This window comes from Procambarus clarkii, chromosome 69 (assembly GCF_040958095.1).
Source record: "Procambarus clarkii isolate CNS0578487 chromosome 69, FALCON_Pclarkii_2.0, whole genome shotgun sequence".
Lineage (NCBI taxonomy): Eukaryota > Metazoa > Arthropoda > Malacostraca > Decapoda > Cambaridae > Procambarus > Procambarus clarkii.
Window position 1 is genome coordinate 16,087,774 of NC_091218.1, and position 21,276 is coordinate 16,109,049.

General features: G+C 47.1%; 1 protein-coding gene across 8 annotated transcripts in view; it reads right to left on the reverse strand.

Moving 5' to 3' along the window:
- Nucleotides 1–21,276, reverse strand: part of LOC123752869 (protein FAM13A) — a 421,243-nt gene that overhangs the window by 14,975 nt on the left and 384,992 nt on the right. For 4 of the 8 annotated variants that reach the window (XM_069311068.1, XM_069311070.1, XM_069311066.1 and 1 more), the window contains exons 10-13: nucleotides 14,997–15,371; nucleotides 11,643–11,706; nucleotides 4,021–4,113; nucleotides 1,289–1,492 (exon numbers count right to left, since the gene is read on the reverse strand). In XM_069311068.1, coding sequence (XP_069167169.1) covers nucleotides 1,289–1,492; nucleotides 4,021–4,113; nucleotides 11,643–11,706; nucleotides 14,997–15,371 — 736 coding nt within the window. The remainder of the gene's footprint in view (nucleotides 1–1,288; nucleotides 1,493–4,020; nucleotides 4,114–11,642; nucleotides 11,707–14,996; nucleotides 15,372–21,276) is intronic. The other 4 variants (XM_069311074.1, XM_069311073.1, XM_069311072.1 and 1 more) reach the window with 2 other exon arrangements.

Genomic DNA, 21,276 nt, shown 5'->3' on the forward strand with positions numbered 1-21,276 from the left:
TGGGTGCCACCATGGCACGTACACCTCGCAAATCACAAAGATAACATGAGGGAGAAAGGCGCCACGAAAGTGATGCCAGAACATGAGAGAAGGAGACCAAAGAGGAGAAGGAGGTGAGGGAAGTCTGGACTAGTGTGAGGGAACACTGGGATGGCATAGTTGGAACTAAAAGTCACAGACGAACTCGAGGTGCATAAAGTACTCCTTGAGTACACAATGAAGCAAAATGAGCTTGGACAAGGCGGCTGTGGTGACCTACACCATACACAGCTTTACATACAAATATATATACATAAGAGGTTCAGGAGCCATTGCACCAGACGACAGACAGCTGAAAGTCAGTCCAAGGGCTAGAGTTGATAACCAGTTAACAAACAGCTAAAATATGTGCACACATGTACACCCTATGAGTGGGACGCGAACGGCGTGAGACACTTTAACTATGCGAGCGAGCCATAGGTAAATTTAGACCTACTGATTCATGAGTATATATCCCAGTACCCAGATGGTTCAGGAAATAGTGAAGTAATCGAAGGTTGACTGGCGAGACCAGGAGCTGAAGCTCAAACCTACCAAAGAACAAAGCCAGATGCTTAAGTGAGGAGGGTGACCGAGTACAAGGGGAAGGAGGGGAAGAGGAGAGAAGAGGGCAGAGTGGAGGGGAAGAGGAGAGGAGTAGAGGGTGGAGGGACAGAAGAGCAGAGGGTGGAGGGACAGAAGAGAGGGTGGAGGGGAGATGAAGTGAGGGAGTGTGTGTGGGAGGGTAGGAAGGAGAGCGGGTAAGGGAAGGGGATAGGGTACAAGGGAGTCACAACAGGTGGACCCGACATGTGCGCCAGGCCCCGGGGGGTGATCAGCTGGCTCCCACAACACTCCTTCGGCGCTCGCGCCCACGCCAACACACACACACACACACACACACACACACACGAAAACAATGAGCATCTGGAAAAAATGGCAGCGCTCTGTTCCGTTTACCAGGCTGCGGTGCTGCCCGTTTTGTACCAGCGCTATGACACCTGTCCCTCATGCCACGCGCCCTGTACCGCGCCCGTGGTACACGCCCTGTACCGCGCCCGTGGTACACGCCCTGCACCGCGCCCGTGGTACACGCCCTGCACCGCGCCCGTGGTACAAGAGGAATGCATGTTGCACTCCCTTTTCCGCAAGTTGTACCAATAATAAATATATGCAAGATGAAGCAGGTAAGAAGGTGTTGCCCAAGTACGTAGGAGACGAGCTGGAGAAGGTGAGGAGGAAGGTGAAGATGAGGACTGGCTGCTTGTACCTTCGGGCTGTGGCTGTGGTGTCGTTTCTTGGTCCTGCGGCGGTTGCGGCGAGACAACTGCGGCATGGCCCTCTGGAACGACCTCTCGCTGAGGCGTCGCTCCTCGTGCGAGTCGTCGAGGTCGTCGGGGAGAACATTGTAGATGTCGCTCTCGCCGCCCGTGTCCCAGTAGTCATGGGCGGACACGCAGCTGCTCCCGGGGCTCTGTACCGACACATCACCCTCGTCTCAGTTCTCAGTATCCACACTCCACTTGAGTGCTCAGTACCAACAGTACTGAGCACTGGTAACTACTCTACCATCACTACAGCACTATTATAACACTACTTTTACAGATATCAGGTATTAATAGATAAGAGGCAGGGCCTTACTACCAATAAGCACTGATGGTAAATCCATCCCAGATCTCCCAAAACCATTAACTAACACACGGGTGGCATACCCAAACATTAATTACACACCATGACAAATCCCAGTTAAAAGGTCATTTTACTGCTATAATGCATTAAGGAATACGAGTATAAAATTACAGATTAAAGATATCAGGATACTTCCGTTATCTGTTTCTTAAAAGACAAAAATACTGACTGGACACTTCTAGAGACAAAAATATAAATGTTATAGAAAAATGTGTGCGAGAGGGTGAGGAGTGAGATGTTGTCAAGAGCATAAAGTGGACTAGACACTTCTGAAAACGCACCATAGCCCCGCTCTTGTGCCAGGTAAGTCCACTACGGGCTCACCATTGTCCGTGCCACTTGCCCCGCTCCTGTACCAGGTAAGTTACGGGCTCACCATAGCCCGTGCTACTTGGAACTTGTTCCGAGTAGCTAAATCTGAAACAACAACTGAAAACGCCCAGAGCGAGGTTGAGGCACTTCGGGGAAGAGGGCCCGTGGAGGTAGACATCACATACAGGGCTCTCAAAGATAAAAATGTCGAAATGTATTTTCAACCTTCCTGAACAAGACCAAAACGTTTCGAGAAGGACCGTCACCTGGCTTGAGCTGGTGAACTGGAAGAGATCCAAACCGTCGAAAATAAACTTGCCTCGTGGTGTGAAGGAGTTGTAATAGGGGGGGACAAGGGAAGAAGTTATCAACTGAACAGCAGATGAAACATGTCGTTTACCAGTGATAAATTCCAGGTACTAAGGTGTGGTAAAAATGAAGACTTTAAACAAAATACAAGGCACAAGACACAATCAAATCTGCCCATTGTAGCAAAGCAACATGTAAATGATCTGGGAATAATGATGTCTGACGACCTAACGTTTAGGAAGCATTACCAAGAAAATATATAGTCAGCTAGAAAAATTATTAGATGGATTACAAGAACCTTCAAATCCAGGAATCCCATCACAATGTTTATATGTTCAAATCACTGGCGCTGCCCCGCGTTGAGTACTGCTCGATAGTCACTTCCTCCTTCAAAGCAGGGAAAAACTGCTGAATTAGAGGGAGTCCAGAGAACATACGGCACGCACAGGACAGAGGCAGAGGAAGGCTATATCTCTGATATAGCTATATAAAGGCCTTTATATAGCCTTTATATGGAAGGCTATATAAAGCACCTCAATTATTGGTATCGTCTCAAAGCTTTCAAAATGTATTACTCGCTAGGACACGAGAGGGGTACCAAATTATATATACATGAAAAAGACTGGAGTGCCAGGCCCCTCCCAGAACAACACACTGGAGTGAACGATATGGAAGGAAATGCAAAATAGAGCCAGTGAAAGTAGAGGTACCACTGGTACAACCAGAGAACACTGAACACTTAACATTGGCGGTCCAGTTGTTCAATATCCTCCCAGCAAGTATAATAAATATTGCCGGAACAAAATTGGAAGCTTTAAGAAAAAGCTGAATAGTTTCCTGCAAAACGTGCCGGACCAACCGGACTGTAGTGAAAAACTACCGGCCGCTCCAAGCAACAGCATATTGGACAAAGCTCTCTCAAGTCAAGCCTGGCCCCGGGCCGGACTAGGAGAGAACTACTCCCAGAACGTCCACCAGGGACAAGGGGGTGATGGGTAAGAAAAGCATAGTGTTGTTATATATGGGGGGCGGGGTTACATATAAGTATGGTGAATGGCTCGTGTACGAGAATAAAGATTAAGCAATAATATTATCAACAATATTAGTGTAAAGACTAAACCACACATCAGAAGATGAGACGACGACGTTTCAGTCCGTCTTGAACCATTATCAAATAGATTGTGAATCGACTTGTATATAAAGTGGCAAATATTAGTGGTGGAAGCAGCAGAAGCAGAAATATTTATAAATCCGTAGGAACCGTGATGAGGGTTCGAACTTATGCGTGGGTTCGACACGCACACGCCCTAGTCAACTAGGCCACGACATGGTCAAAATGATTGTAACTGTTGCAATCCTTTTGATCATGTCGTGGTTTAGTTGATTAGGACGTGTGCCTGGGAACACCCAGGCATAGGTTCGAACCCTCATCACGGCTCCTACTGATTTTCTCGTTCACACATCACGTTAGTGTAATTACTCTGAGTGATATTAGTAATAGCTTTAGTAGTATAATTAATTATTTGTAATTACTGCATTTAGCATTAGTAAAATCAGCCAATTTATTGTTGTAACAGTAATAATATTAAGAGCAGTAAATAGTAGCATCAGAGTGTTTAGTGAGCAGGGAGCACTGATGATGACTGGCGAGTACACAAGTATGACCAAGGTGGTAAGTGTGGCCGTCTGTACCTGTGTAGTGTGGTCCTCGTCAACTGTGGAGAGGAGATCATCGTCATCGTCCTCGGGGGACACCAAAGAGTCAGAGGGGCTCTCCAAGAAGTCCTGCAACATAAAAGCATCAGTTAGCTCAACAACCACAACAGCCGCACTAAACCAACTGTAACAATCACATTACACTTCCTGCAACACCCACACCACACCATTCCGGAAACTTGTTTCTCCCAGCAAATTTCTTGCTGGTTATTATAAAAAAACATACACTCTCTTATAGTATACTTTATATATCTGTTTGTCCAAAGTAGGAAGTCAGAGGCTTGGGGCTAGCCTCACTCAAATTGGCAGGATTGGGGGGGGGAGGGATGATTTGGGGCACAGGATGGACATAGGCTGGTCAGGGTAGGACTAGGTTAAAAGCTTTGAGAAATAACAGCCTGTAGCCCTACCCCCTACCAGCCTGTAGCCCTACCCCCTACCAGCCTGTAGCCCTACCCCCTACCAGCCTGTAGCCCTATCCCCTACAAGCCTGTAGCCCTATCCCCTATCAGCCTGTAGCCCTACCCCCTATCAGCCTGTAGCCCTACCCCCTACATGTGATTTTCATGAAGTCTGAAAATAAATCATGAAATGAAAACAGAGATGTGAGAAACAGTTTACCACAAAGGTTTTCACGTGTCACTGAAGTAGGAAGATAATTACAGTGATGAAGACAAGACAGATGGAGAGTCCAGTGTCAGCAGTGGTGGTGCAGTGGCGAAGCAAGTGTATATATTTTGGATAGCAGCAGCTGCCACATTATAGCAAAAGTACTGTTATAAATGGTGGCAGCAGTGGGATCTACTACATGTACACACACTTGGGTTGATGGTGGGACAAAACTGACGAGGGTGTGAAGTGATTCAACCCTGGTTCCCAAACTGCCACTCTCATATAAGGAGCTTCACTACACCCACAATTTTACTTGCATACACATGTATTTACTCCCATACATAGGGCAATAGGTCTACTGGCCTATGCGAAGCAACTTTACAATTTAAACTCATCCTCTCATACTCGTGTATTTCCGATTTAGCCAATTATTTTAAAATTTAAAATTTATAATATTGTTTTGAGCTTTGTCATATTATGATGTTTGTTGCACACTATTTCCATCTCTTTAATACACTTCATTAATGTCCTGGTATACTATTATCGGTGAAAGGAAGCCTGTTTGTCTGCGTGGTCACCCATTCATATACTGACCAGACTGTTTACTCTCATCTAGCGACGAGTACATCATCCACTGAAGGACTTCTATGCTCCACTGTTCCTACACCTTTCTACACCTGGTAAGGAAGTTTCCTTAGTCACTCTTAGTAAATGCACGATATTAACTTCCCATCCAACAGCAAGAGATCAAATCTGGTTTGTATTTATAACTCTTCAACCTTAGCGTTATACATATTGATGTATAAGAAATACATCTTAGCAGCGTATTGTCCGTGTTTGGAACATGTGTGGGGGTTTTCTTGATTAAAGATCCTCTAACAGTCCTGCTCGGCAATGTCTTCACTGTTTAAACCTGTAATTAATATCTGGTAGCACTTGTTTCACAAGCTGAGAGCCCTACATTAGTCATCTCAATTATATTACCTGTTTTCAATATCAATTTGATACCAGGTCTATTTTAGCGTCTTCAGCACATTTACGTGTTCCTGTTTACACCAGCATCTGATCAATTATGTTTACTTGTAAAAGATCCATTGACAGCCCTAGGCACTGATCTTGTTAGTATTCTCCTCTATGCTAACTCCCGTTGGTAGGAATCAAACTAGGGCTCTCTCTCAAATGATCTCCCTCATTTCAACAAAAGCTTAAACGTATTCCAGAAAAAGGAGAGGCCCTGGACAAGCTCAAAAGTTTACAATACAAATATGAATGAGAGACAACAGAGGTGGGGTGTAGCAGTGCATTTCTCAAGTCACATTCAAGCCGCTTGCCTTGGCAGAGGAAAGATACCATAGGACCTTGGTATGTAAACAGCGGTTGGTACGTGGTGGACGTGTGTAGATCACTCGGTAACAGACCACAAAAACAACAAGCTAGAGCTGTATCCACACAGGATGTGTAGGGCCGGATAACACCTGGCATCTGGCTACAAATACTACAGCGGCTACTACTATAAATAGCCCGGATGGCTAGCTGCCTGCCTGGCTCCCGGCAGCCTTCTAGAGTCCAACTGCCCTTCACCCCCCCCCCTCACACCTGCTTAATGTTTATCTTCATCTGGATATTGTCCATAAACAACATTCCTAAATGTGACTAAACGAGAATAAGAACTGGGGAAGGGCAGGAACTGCCGAGGCGTGCGGGCCAGCCAGCAAACCTGTACATTAGACCCAAGGAAGAGTAAACTGTTATCACCATCCATCCCCAAGAATTTTTGTTGGCATTAACCAGGCCAACACTTTCTGTAACAAAATGAGGCGGGAGCCTACTCCCGACCAACTACCAGACTACCCTCGCTCGCCCACAAATCGCAACGTGCAGTTACCTTAAATTATATGAGGGATTACAGAGGTTTACATTAAGATACAGCTGTAATACTATCACCGAACCTCGCACGCTGCCTCGTCAATACAGAGGAATGCAATTTATTATCTTACACAATCACACTTTGGATGTGTTATGGACCAGGAGAGTGGTTGCAAAGCTCAGGCATCTGGCTACAAATACTACACAGGTGACACTGGCAGACCCAAAGTGTCTTGTGACGGGACATCTCAATAATGCTGTGTATGAGATCATGACTGTTCCTGCTCACAGAATTTACACACAGTCTCAGAATTTAGGAAATTCATCACCTGCCACAGGTAACGCTAAGCCAACCTGATCCTGGCAACCACTATCACCCGCACTATGTATTTGTCACATGAAGACAAATAACTTTGTAAAAATACCAGTGCTTTACAGCCTTTTAGTGCCATTTCTCCACGAAACTTGAATATTTCGAATAACATAGTTTCAGCAATAGACAGGAGTGTCTGGGTCTAATTAAATCTTTATTCCATGTTGATTTAGCTGTGCGTCATTGTGATGAGTTATATTTGTTGGGTGGTATCTGGACCCTCCGCGTTATACTGAACTAGGGCAAGGGAGAAGGGGAGAGAATAAGAATACTGCGTAGTTTCCCATTCGCGCGCGGACGCCGCTCTACAGTGGTGCCTACGTGAGACTCATCACTACCTACTGGGTAACCCGACCCAACCTGAAATGCGCCCTACTCTGAACTCTGAATTCTCACGCTCTTTCGCCCCATTCCCCCCTCTCACACACCCCCTCTACTAGCTTTCCCCCCTCCCACACACCCCCTGTACTAGCTTCCCCCTCCCACACACCCCCTGTACTAGCTTCCCCCTCCCACACACCCCCTGTACTAGCTTTCCCCCTCCCATACACCCCTTCTACTAGCTTTCCCCCCTCCCACACACCCCCTGTACTAGCTTCCCCCTCTCACACACCCCCTGTACTAGCTTTCCCCCCTCCCACACACCCCCTGTACTAGCTTCCCCCTCCCATACACCCCCTGTACTAGCTTCCCCCTCCCACACACCCCCTGTACTAGCTTCCCCCTCCCACACACCCCCTGTACTAGCTTCTCCCTCCCACACACCCCTGTACTAGCTTCCCCCTCCCACACACCCCCTGTACTAGCTTCCCCCTCCCACACACCCCCTGTACTAGCTTTCCCCCTCCCATACACCCCCTCTACTAGCTTTCCCCCTCCCATACACCCCCTCTACTAGCTTTCCCCCTCCCATACACCCCCTCTACTAGCTTTCCCCCCTCCCACACACCACCTCTACTATTATTCCCCCCTCCCACACACCCTCTATCCGCATTCCCTCCCTCCCCTCTCTATATATGTTGCCTCTTGCGAGAGGCCAATGATGTCACTGGTAAGGTTCAGATCATTTATTATGCACCCCATACCCACCCCGTGGGCGGTAGTGGAAAAGGTTACAGAGGCACATAATGGGCTCGGGAACTGAACCCCACAATTCAGAGTGCAAGTTAAAGTCTACATAAGCTAGTGACACAGTTTAGGGAATTACATGAATAATAAGTTCCTGAGTAAGGGGTTCCTGAGGAATGAGCTAATTAGTGTGGCCTCCCAGGTCATAGGTCATAGAGGGCAACATTTTAGGGCGCCGTAATGCCAACCACTGCAACATTACAACCACATCCTCCCTCCCCTCACGCCAACCACCAACATAATCACGGTACTACCGCCTGCCCCCCATTATATCACGTCTAGCTAATCATAATCTTCCCGGCCTCTTACGGGGCTATTTCATGCCCGTGCCGCCTCTTGGGTGGCTTAATCTTTATCAATTTATCAAATAATCTTCCTTCTGTCTCGGTGCGACCCCTTAAAAGCCCAGGAGGGGAGCAGAGCAGTTACCGTGGCCCAGTATTACCCATGATGCACCTCCTCCTCCTAGTCCCAGCACACACACACACACACACACACACACACACACACACACACACACACACACACACACACACACACACACACACAATGTCCAGGGATGCATAAGATATATATGTTAAAAAAAAAACACGGGAAAATGATAAAATACAAATGAAGAGTGAGGAGGAGGAGGAGGAGAAGAGCTGTAACAGGCAAGTAACAGATCTGTTGTACGCGGATGTATTAAGACTTAATGGGGGCAAGTGGCGCCATCCTTCCCTGCCACCTGGGCACGCTGTATACCCGAGGGCAGATTGAAATTGACAAGGGTGAGAGGGAGGGAGACAGAAACAGACTGACAGTTCTGGGGAGAGCACGAGACAATAAAGCGGCTGTTTACTAACAACTGTTGCAGCGAAAAACAAAGGTATAGCACCACTGTTGGAACCTTCGGGGGATTGAACGCCGACCTGCATGAAGCGAGGCCACCGTCGTGCCAACCAGTCCAACCCATACACTAATCTGCGACAGACCGCCAGCCCATGCCAGCAGCGCCATCTAGCCTCTGAGTATGTGTAGTCTTACAAGAAATAGCTCAGAATTGCCAGGGGGGGTTTAAATACACCCAGACACACACCTAGCATTTCCCGCACTCCCAAGACCTTCTCCACAGCCTAAACTGTTTGGTTCACTGGCGGTGATAGCGACTATGAAGATGATTTAATACGGACGACACGATTATAGGAACATATTTATCAAGATATTAATGCTGGTCGCTGCTGCTTAAGTTACAATGCTAGTGACTCCCCCTCTATGCTAGTGGTGCAGTGCTGGGGGGGGGAGGGGAGGGCGAAGAGGAAGAGCGTTTGGGTCACTTCGTACAAGAACGGGCACGAAATACTTTCCACGTGCCCTCAATATGAAGTGAAACCCAGCATGATGCTCATTTAACCCAGGCTACGCGCGTTCCTGGGGGCATTACGGGCTCACCATAGCCCGTGCTACATGGACACTTCGTCCTGAGTAGCTAAATCTTTAACAACAACAACAACAACAAGCGTTCCTGGGCACTACCTGACCGTAGGGTGCCACGTGCAAGACCAGTGCCGTATTAAGCCACCCCTGGCACAGTTCCACCACCACCAGTGTCACAACTAGCAGCAGGCCAGTCGAGCCTGGCCTCGGGCCGGGCTTGGGGAGTAGAAGAACTCCCAGAACCCCATCAACCAGGTATCAACCAGGGTGACTGTCACCAGGGCAACACCGGTGGTGGCACTCATCACCAACCCAAGGTGCCAGTGCTATTAACACTTAAAAATACCAGCCAATAGCCTGAGTTGCAGTAACATGGCAACGACCCCCTCCAAGTGGCGTGAGTGGGGGACTAGGGAGGTGGAGTGATCTCCAGGCCTAGTTAGGACTAGGCCTGGCGCTGTCAAGTGCACGCGCACACATCCACGAAGTGGAAAAGGTGGTGAGAGATCACGGAAGGGGAATTGAAGAGGAGAGTAATAGAGGAAGAGGAGAGAGAGAGACTGGTGGTGGTCACTACGATATCACTAGAAGTAACCTATCCGGAGAGTCCGGGTGATCTTGTGTGCGGCTCAACATCGTCCACTCAAGTCACGTACACACACGTGTGTGTGTGTGTGTGTGTGGGGGGGGGGGGGGGGGGGGAGATGGATGTCGCAGAAAAGAGGTCAAGTAATTTAGGCGTCAGAGGTGGTCAGGGCAGAGCCTCCCTCAAGGCCCTGCTAGTGGCAGCCTTCTGGGAAGACCTTCCACCACGCCCCGGCCACAAGGTTCCCTCGAGGGAGGGTAGAAATAGCCTAAGCTACGCTATCCCTTTTGAGATGTATTTTATTGACTCCTTAAACGTACTTGAATGAATTGAAAAACAGATCCCCTCTACCAGACCCAGAGAGGACTACTGCTATCACCTGGTTCAAATCGTTACAATTCCGGTTGGACAAAAGAGGTGTACAAAAGTGTAAATTGAAAAAGCATTTTTTAGACAATTTGAAAAACTATTTAGCCCTCAATTTGAGTTGTGACTAGAGTTGTGTAAGTAATGACAACAGTTGTAGTGAAAGTGAGTGGTAGGCTTAGTTATAACAACAATAATGACAACAGGTGTGTTATTAACAACAATAATGACAACAGGTGTGTTATTAACAACAGTAATGACAACAGGTGTGTTATTAACAACAATAATGACAACAGGTGTGTTATTAACAACAGTAATGACAACAGGTGTGTTATTAACAACAGTAATGACAACAGGTGTGTTATTAACAACAATAATGACAACAGTTGTAGTGAAAGTGAGTGGTAGGCTTAGTTATAACAACAATAATGACAACAGGTGTGTTATTAACAACAATAATGACAACAGGTGTGTTATTAACAACATTAATGACAACAGTTGTAGTGAAAGTGAGTGGTAGGCTTAGTTATAACAACAATAATGACAACAGGTGTGTTATTAACAACAATAATGACAACAGGTGTGTTATTAACAACAATAATGACAACAGGTGTGTTATTAACAACAATAATGACTACAGGTGTGTTATTAACAACAATAATGACAACAGGTGTGTTATTAACAACAGTAATGACAACAGGTGTGTTATTAACAACAGTAATGACAACAGTTGTAGTGAAAGTGAGTGGTAGGCTTAGTTATAACAACAATAATGACAACAGGTGTGTTATTAACAACAATAATGACAACAGGTGTGTTATTAACAACAATAATGACAACAGGTGTGTTATTAACAACAGTAATGACAACAGGTGTGTTATTAACAACAGTAATGACAACAGGTGTGTTATTAACAACAGTAGCCATAATAATAACAAAATTGTAATTGAAATCGATATTTATATTTAAAAACTTTTAGTTAATGTTTAAGTGTGTGTGTGTGTGTGTGTGTGTGTGTGTGTGTGTGTGTGTGTGTGTGTGTGTGTGTGTGTGTGTGTGTGTGTGTGTGGGGGGGGGGGGGGGGGGGGGTGTATTTACAAATACAAAATATTTAATTCATAAAATGATTATTCATTTATAAGATGATTTGCTTAACTCTATGAGATAGTCATTTATTAAAGAACATCAACTCTCAGACAATCACCATAGTAATGGGAAGATGCTCACTGTAGAGCCAAGATGACAACTGACCTTTGCGTATGTCGGCACCTTTGATCTGATGCTGGTAAGGTCCCCAACAACCTCCTTGTTGGACCTGCAAAAGGGAGAAAAAACGAAGATGAATATAATTACTAACACATTCACGAAGGGAAAGTGAACACAGCTCAAGAAGTACAAACTACGGACCTGTTTGATTTCAAACATGCAAGAGTTGAGCATTAACAGTAATTTTATATGTCAAATTACGAAACCCGTACATCTTTTCCTCAATCGTAGCGGCTTACTATGTTATTTATTAAAGAGTTTACGAACTCCGAACCTCGGAATGGTTTCCAAGCTCGTAAAACTGCTGAATAAACTCAGCCGCTAGGATCAAGAAAAGATGTACATGTTTCGTAAGTGCAAGCTTGACGAATTCTGCTCCCTGGTGTTTGGGCTGAGAGGGCTACAGGCAGCTTGGGGAGTAAGATAAGAGAGGCACTGAGGAGACCCGTCACTGGCCTGACACAGTGCCACTGGTGGGTGCTGAGGAGGGGGGGGGGGGAGGGGGGCATGCAAGGCTGTGAAGGGGTGTAGCACCGGACGCCAGGGTCAAGCAACACCAGGATAACAACACTGAGAAGCACCAGAAGATAACACGACATTTAGGCAGCACAGAAGGATATCACAGCACCTAGGAAGCACAGAAGGATAACACAGCATCTAGGAAGCACATAACACCTAGGAAGCACAGAAGGATATTACAAAACCTAGAAATCACAGGAGGATATCAACACCTAGGAAGCACAAGAGGATATTACAACACCTAGGAAGCACACAGAAGAATATCACAACACCTAGGAAGCACAGAATATCACAACACTTAGGAAGCACACCGAAGGATATCACAAGACCTAGGAAGCACACAGAAGGATATCACAAGACCTAGGAAGCACACAGAAGGATATCACAAGACCTAGGAAGCACACAGAAGGATATCACAAGACCTAGGAAGCACACAGAAGGATATCACAAGACCTAGGAAGCACACAGAAGGATATCACAAGACCTAGGAAGCACACAGAAGGATATCACAAGACCTAGGAAGCACACAGAAGGATATCACAAGACCTAGGAAGCACACAGAAGGATATCACAAGACCTAGGAAGCACACAGAAGGATATCACAAGACCTAGGAAGCACACAGAAGGATATCACAACACCTAGGAAGCACACAGAAGGATATCACAACACCTAGCAAGCACACAGAAGGATATCACAACACCTAGCAAGCACACAGAAGGATATCACAACACCTAGCAAGCACACAGAAGGATATCACAACACCTAGCAAGCACACAGAAGGATATCACAACACCTAGCAAGCACACAGAAGGATATCACAACACCTAGGAAGCACACCACATATACAACCCATCCTCCTGATTAGATAACAGTTAAATTACCGACGTGGACTACCATACACATATTAACGTTATGGACAATTAGAAAGTACAATTTGGTACTATGGAATTTGAACCAATCGGAAAAGGTTTCGTATTTATGTTGCTAATATAACCTAACCATCTTAGGCCTAATACACGCTATCCAAGGCCTAATATAGTACATATATGTGCTATATTAGGCCTAAGAATATTTTTTATATTTTTATATATATTTTTTATTTATTTATATTTTTATATTGTTTTTATATAGCTTTAGTTTTCCCGGATGATTATAAAGTGAAGGTATCAAATTGTACTGTTTAACTGTCCATTACGTCACTGTCTAACTGTCCATTACGTCACTGTCTAACTGTCCATTACGTCACTGTCTAACTGTCCATTACGTCACTGTCTAACTGTCCATTACGTCACTGTCTATTACGTCACTGTCTAACTGTCCATTACGTCACTGTCTAACTGTCCATTACGTCAATATATGGCTTGTATGACTGTGCCACGCTCTGGCTCAGTGACACCCTTCTCCTGTCCTTACAGGTATTTTTGGACAGTCCTAAGACAAGCACGGGAACACGACTCGGTCAACACCCTCACCACCTCCCTTCACAACACCCCCACCCATCACTTGCCAGCTACCCCACCAACACCCCCACCACCACTCCCCACCCATCACACTTGCCAGCTACACCACCACCACTCCCCACCCATCACACTTGCCAGCTACCCCACCAACACCCCCACCACTCCCCACCCATCACACTTGCCAGCTACCCCACCAACACCCCCACCAACACCCCCGCCAGCTACCCCACCAACACCCCCGCCAGCTACCCCACCAACACCCCCACCAACACCCCCGCCAGCTACCCCACCAACACCCCCGCCAGCTACCCCACCAACACCCCCACCAACACCCCCGCCAGCTACCCCACCAACACCCCCGCCAGCTACCCCACCAGGTTCACAACTAAATATTAACAATAACTCCGGAGCTCCCGACCAATCAGCTTCAAGGCAGATACCTGAGAGGACTCCTGACGTCAATAGCCACTCACGTCACATGGTATATACACTACTCTGTTTGACTACTCCCAAGCTTTGTTCACACATGGGTCTCTCTCTCTCTCTCTCTCTCTCTCTCTCTCTCTCTCTCTCTCTCTCTCTCTCTCTCTCTCTCTCTTCTTAAGTGGATGCTCAGATTCGACCTAAAGAGATAGCAGAGGAGTAACAGAATAATAGTACCAATAAGTGAGTGAGTGAGTGAGTGAGTGAGTGAGTGAGTGTGTGTGTGTGTGTGTGTGTGTGTGTGTGTGTGTGTGTGTGTGTGTGTGTGTGTGTGTGTGTGTGTACCCACTCTCCTCCACAACACAATTTTCTATACTTCCATATTATCTAAAACTATAAAAATAACAATTTATACAAGCCATTTATAAAATATACAAATAAATACATTTATTTTACATATATTTAACATACACCAAAATGATAAAAAGATTAATGCATACTTTTAACACTGGTAAAGGTCAATAAATGCTTTAATTATTTAAGATGGAAGTACCGGAGCGCGAGCCGGCGCTAGCGGCGTGGCCTACAGGTACACGCGCACCACTATGATGGCAGAGATATGGAGCACATTACGTCAAAAACGTCGCCAGAGGCACTAGCAAATGCAACAGCAGAACGTGCGCGCGAGTCTGTATTTATTTAGGAATTTGGAAGCATGCTTGATGCAAGGCGGGGGTGTGAGAGGTCATTTTATGAAGGATGTTTGGGGGTGACGGGATGGCTACAGCGCTCAACAGCCTAATGACTATAGTCGTGGATTAAGGCGAGGAAGAGGACGGGAAGGAGAGGCTACAACAGCAGCGCTTCATGCTAGAACATGCCCGAGTAGCCTAGACCAGATATGGGCGGTCGCCACCAGCTGGTGCGCCAGTCTACCTGATCACTTTGGGGTCGTGTTCGCCTCCTTCCTTCCCGTCAGCATGTTCTTTACGCTTCCGATGGAGGCCAGGAAGGTGCAGGTCTTGGCGTGAGGCTACAGTGTCCTGTGGTGTGTCTGTAAGGGCTTCCTTGGCACTATCCTGCGAGGACTCTGGCAGTGGCTGCTTATCCTGCGAGACGACGGGGTCAGAAGTGGCAGTAGGAGCTTGGGTGACTGGCTCAGCAGGGTCAAATGTCACAGGTGAGGCTGGATCAAGGGGCACTTCGTCAGCATTCTTGTCTGTGCCACCTCCCGGGATAGTCGAGGTGGAGCCCCAGGCGGCCAGGCACACGCTGCTTCTGCTGCTGCTGCTGCTCCCCACCTCCCCTAGCCTGAAGGAATACTCCAATATCACCCTTTGCACACACACACTACACAGCATCACCCTACACCAATCTATGGCGTCGCTACACATCAATATAATGTTCCCAGCATGCACCCTGCGGTAAGGGGAACATGGTTGATAGTTCCTTGGTAAGTAGTCACGTCCACAAGTCCCATCAAGGCCAGACCTAGTGCAAGTCAACACCAAGTCCTGGTGTTGAACCAGAGCCGTATTATGCATTGATAAACAACTGAACAGACGGTAAACACGGGACTTACCCTTTCATGTTTAGTGTGATTTTCCTCCTTTGAGGAAAAAATACGGCCCCGAGCCAACTAATATTGAACATATTTATAAAGTTCCCTTCTCTTAATGCTCCCCGAATAAGGAAGACAGAACACACTAGGCATCTTATACAGGAGAATATCAGACGTAGGGTCAAGCATATTAAGATTTAATGTTTCCTGGAAACATTACATGGTGCAGTTGTTGCGTGCCTGGACGAGTGTTTGGGCACCACGTCACACCCGAGGAACCTCACCACAAGTAAACACAACAGTCTGCTTCCTCAATACCAAACGCGTACACCCACCGTCCCCCATTATCAATCACTCCCTTCTCACTCTACCGTCCTCCTCCCGCCAAACACACAACGAAACTACGACGTTGGTACAACGTTTGAACAAGTTTTAACACCTCCTAACTAGTTATAACAACCAATATAGCAAGTTGTAACAACGTTCTAATACGTCATAAACACGTTAAGCCAAGATGTAACAACTTTATTACAAGTTGTAACAAGCGGAAAATAGAGACAGTTTCGGTTTGTGTTTCCAGGGCTCTCCCCAACTCCGCTGCCGCCAAAGTAGGGGTCCGCGGAGAATTAATTAACTATTTTACCTAAAACCTAAGCCATATGCCACAGGATAAGTAACCGAGTGAATAATAATCAAATCAATCTCTCTTCTCCTCCTGAATAAATGTCGATGTTATAACTCTATGGTAGATATTGGAGGACTGATAGAGCAGACGCCTGGTATATGAAGGCCTATCATCACCTCAAACACACCATCTGGTCACCATTTGGTCCGGGAGACATCTCCCGTCACGCAGGGTGCAGTCGCGCCTCCACAGATCTCCAGTATCAGCTCTTGATACTGGTAATGGCTCAAAAGGGCCACCACTTACGGGCTATTCATGCCCGTGCCACCTCTTGGGTGACTTAATCTTCATCAATCAATCACCTCACACATTTACACCGGCCTATGGTCCTACCCCCGTCGCGTTATCCTGGGAGACGCAAGTCTAACTTCACGTTCATGAATAAAGAACGTCCTGCGTCAAGTTTTTGCGTTGACACCGGTTAATCCACCACCAGCCAGTGACGTCAAACTTGACCCCTGACAGACTGGTGGCAGGCAACACCTGAGAGAGAGTGATGCCACCCTGGTAAACCCCAGTAAACAACCACGGGGGGGGGGGGGTGGAGATGCAGTTCTTGGGTTTTTCCCGTAGTCCAAGAACAGCATTTTTGCCGTCATTCCGAGGTATGGGTCCCCTCCGTCTCCGTCTCTCTCTCCCTCTCCCTCAAATGTCGCTCCTGTGCCAGGTAAGTACGCCGGGCTCACCATAGCCCGTGCTGCTAGGAACTGCTAGTTCCCAGTAGCCGAATCGAAAACATGTGGCTCTGCTCCGGAGGCCTGTTCTCTAAGGCGCCGGAAGGCGGCGTTGCGGGGGGCATGTTGGGACCGGAATGTAGGTTACCATGGAGCCGCCACCCTAGTTCCTTCATGGTGTACTTGGCAGGCGACATACAATATTGGGACCAGCCCTCCTCCTTCACCACTATTAACCCCTGCCACACTCAACACATCACCATAAATGTTTACACTCACTTCATCTATCTTCACCACTATCCCTTCATTCACCACTTCATTCACTATCTTCATCTATCCCCTTTCCTCTTTGTTGATGGAGAAGAGGGAAGAAAAGGTGGAGAAGAGGGAAGAAAAGGTGGAGAAGTGAAGGGGCCGCAACAGGTGTACAAAAAAGGTAATGGAAGTAAAAACTAAAAAGGGTTAAATTTTGAAAACTGGCTGACACGATGTATGGATGTTTGGAAGCTAAGTCTCGCTTCATGCAGGTCGGCGTTCAATCCCCGACTGTCCAAGTAATTGGGCACCATTCCTCCCCTCCCCCCTCGTCCCATCCCAAATCCTCATCCTGACCCCTTCCCAGTGCCTAATGGTTTAGCGCTTTCCCACTGATAATTCCCTTCCCTGGTTCTTGTTTGGGAGTATTAATTTAAGCTGATCTTGCTCGCTCTCTGAGTTAAAAGGTTAAAAGGGTTTAGGATTTGATAAGTATTTAAGCACAGGTTGACATGTATATATGCATACTTTGGTTCATGTATACATTGTATTCGCGTGGTATTATATTCTACCAGTCGTGTGCTGTTAAGCTGGAGGTCCAGTGTTCTACCAGTCGTGTGCTGTTAAGCTGGAGGCCCAGTGTTCTACCAGTCGTGTGCTGTTAAGCTGGAGGTCCAGTGTTCTACCAGTCGTGTGCTGTTAAGCTGGAGGTCCAGTGTTCTACCAGTCGTGTGCTGTTAAGCTGGAGGTCCAGTGTTCTACCAGTCGTGTGCTGTTAAGCTGGAGGTCCAGTGTTCTACCAGTCGTGTGCTGTTAAGCTGGAGGCCCAGTGTTCTACCAGTCGTGTGCTGTTAAGCTGGAGGTCCAGTGTTCTACCAGTCGTGTGCTGTTAAGCTGGAGGTCCAGTGTTCTACCAGTCGTGTGCTGTTAAGCTGGAGGTCCAGTGTTCTACCAGTCGTGTGCTGTTAAGCTGGAGGCCCAGTGTTCTACCAGTCGTGTGCTGTTAAGCTGGAGGTCCAGTGTTCTACCAGTCGTGTTGAGGACTGGAGGGTTGTAGAGGCCATACGGGCTCCAAGCACCTCCTCCACATATGTATTATATGGAGTTTTGGGAGTGTGTTGTCCCATTACTGTACAAATTCGTTCATGTCTTGAACTGCTGCAGTGATCTGTTGGCGAGTATTGTGTGAGATGGCCCGGACCGGTGTACAAGACGGGCAGTACTGTCTTGAGAAAGTCAAGACACTACTGGGCCACATGGAGGAGGGAGGGAGGGAGGGAGGGAGCTCCGGCCGGACCAGACGAGTGAATGACCTTGCTGGAGGAGCTGGCTAGTTTCTCCTCCCCGCTCCCTCCAACATCGGTCTTCACCTTTGTAAACCTCACCTTTGTAAACGTACATTGATGATGTAAAAAACACACCTCGAACACTGTTTATGTACGACACTGTTTATGTAGTAAATCTGTGTATTTGTGTGTGTAGGTTAGAATAGCTTTTTAAAAAGCACTACAATCACCTCCTGTGGTTGATTAATAAATCCCTGAACTATATTTTGTAACAGATCTCTAACCCTGTCCATGGAGGGACAGAATGAAATGTATATATGCTGGTTAGCATTGTAAATGTGTGGCCACGTCTGTGGTAAACAAAAACATATTCACCACTGTCGCCGTCATGGTGGAGGGAGAGTGATGGAGGGAGGAGGAGGGAGAGTGATGGAGGGAGGAGGGAGAGAAAGAGAGAGAGGTGGAGGGAGGAGGAGGGAGAGTGGCGGGATGGATGAATGAGTGGGAGGGAAGGAGATGGGGGAGGGGGAGGAGACTCCACCAGAGGATCCACCATCGACCTTGAACTCAAGTTTTCTCCCAAACTGCTCCGGTGTACACTGCCGCCCGTCACCCCCGCCCTCCACCCCACGGAACACCCCCTTCCCCCCCTCCCCACGGAACCCACCCCCTCCTCACGAAACCCCCCACGGAACCCACCCCCTCCTTACGGAACCCACCCCCTCCTTACGGAACCCCTCACGGAACCTGACCTTCAACAGCGGAAGGTCCGAAACAAACATTTGCTATAGTGTATTGCTAGTTGATACCAATGGTATGGCGTACCCATACACCTATCCTTACCATGGCTCTAAAGAGCGTCCTCTCCAGCTCCCCCCCCCCCTCCAACAAGAGTCTAGCCTGCTCTATCCATCAACTAGCTCATCAAGATTATAACTTGCTTAACTAAATGAATTGTGGGGTTCAGTCCCCGAGCCCATTATGTGCCTCTGTAACCCTTCCCACCACCGCCCACAAGATGGGTATGGGGTGCATAATAAATGAACTGACCCAAACTCTATCCTCTCCTTCAACTGCATTTTACCCCTTGATAACGTACCTGTATGTCTACCACCAAGCCACCGCAGCCTCCTAAACTTGTTCTCAAGAACTCCTAAACAAGGAAGCATGAAGGGTTAGTGCCATTTAAGGCAATAAGACGGGGGGGGGGGTGCGGGTGGCACTTGGGGTCGAGTCACGTGTGCCAACCGGAGACTTCTTACACCCCCCCTGAATGTTAACGGTGTCGTCTGTTGTATCTCAAGACAATCACAACCTCTTGCCAGTCATCGCAGACTACCCAACCCGTCCTCTTAAAAAATAACGTCACTTTTGGCTGGTATGCGCGCCGCTAAGGCCAAATTTGGACGTAATTTGAAATGAAATCGACTCACAAAAGTGGCGTATTGTTCCGTTTTCTGTTTGAGTCGTCCGGCTTACTCGGCAAGCTTAGAAGAGGAAACTTTCAATTAACTACCTCATCCCTTTGTGTGTATTTTACCTCAATAAACTTATTTCAATTTCAATTAACGTTTTTCATACCGTTTTGAAACTTGACTACCGGAGTTCACCCGCTATGGTACTTAAAAGTTAAATGTAATGTTTTGGCGTTATGGTGGCGGGGATCTCCTCCAACCGGTCCTCCTGCTCTGACAGTGGTCGGTCGTACCAATACGTAGTTATGGAGCCCCCAAAAAGTCACTTTTTGTACCATTTTCCTTATAGAGTCCCGGAAGAAAATGCTAAAAACCAAACTTAAATATTCCTAGGTCTAGTATAGCACCTGTGCACTATATTGGGCCTCAGATGCGTGCATTAGGCCTAGGATAGTTAGGTAAAGTTCTATTTGCAACAAATACAAAACCTTTTCTGATTTTGTCCAAATTCAGTAGTACCGAATTCTATTTCCATATTGGACGTCCATTACGTCTATATATTTACGATGGAACATATCATTACCGTAAGTCTTATCTAAACAGGAGGACGAGATGCTGAATACACTAATATTGAAACAATGCTCAACTCTACAGACTCCAGGTTGCACGACACACATACAGCGGCCTGGAGAAGAGGTGCAGGCGCACATTCCTCTGAATTCAGGAGTGTCATAGGACTCTACCCCAACCACCCTGTGAGACTATAAAATTACCAGTCACCGGGTTACGGGCTCACCATAGCCCGTGCTACTGGACCTTATTGTTCTGAGTAGCGAATCTTAAAACAACAACAATACCAGTCACCATGCAAAGTTGCGTGAGGCTACGGCCCAGCATCTGACTTCCAATCTTGGAAAAACAGATATTCTCTTTTATAGATAGATAGGATACCAGCGGTGCCCGGGTCTCTCCCTCCTTATTCTCCCTCCTTCAATTCACTCCCTCCTACTCATCCCCCCCCCTCCGTCACTCCCTCCCTCCTACTCACCCCAGCAAAAAATCAGTAAAGGGAACAGTAAAATAGGTACGTGGGTGTTAGTCAGCTGTCACGGGCTGCTTCCTGGGGGTGGAGGCCTGGTCGAGGACCGGGCCGCGGGGACACTAAAACCCCGAAATCATCTCAAGATAACCTCAAGATAACCCCCCCCTCCCTCCCATTCCCTCTCCCAGTGGGCAAAACATGATCGAGTATCGATGAATCACCGTTGATAACAGCACAATAATCTTATTAAGCACTCTACAGACAATCACGTCTACATTTCAGACGTCATAGAAGACGT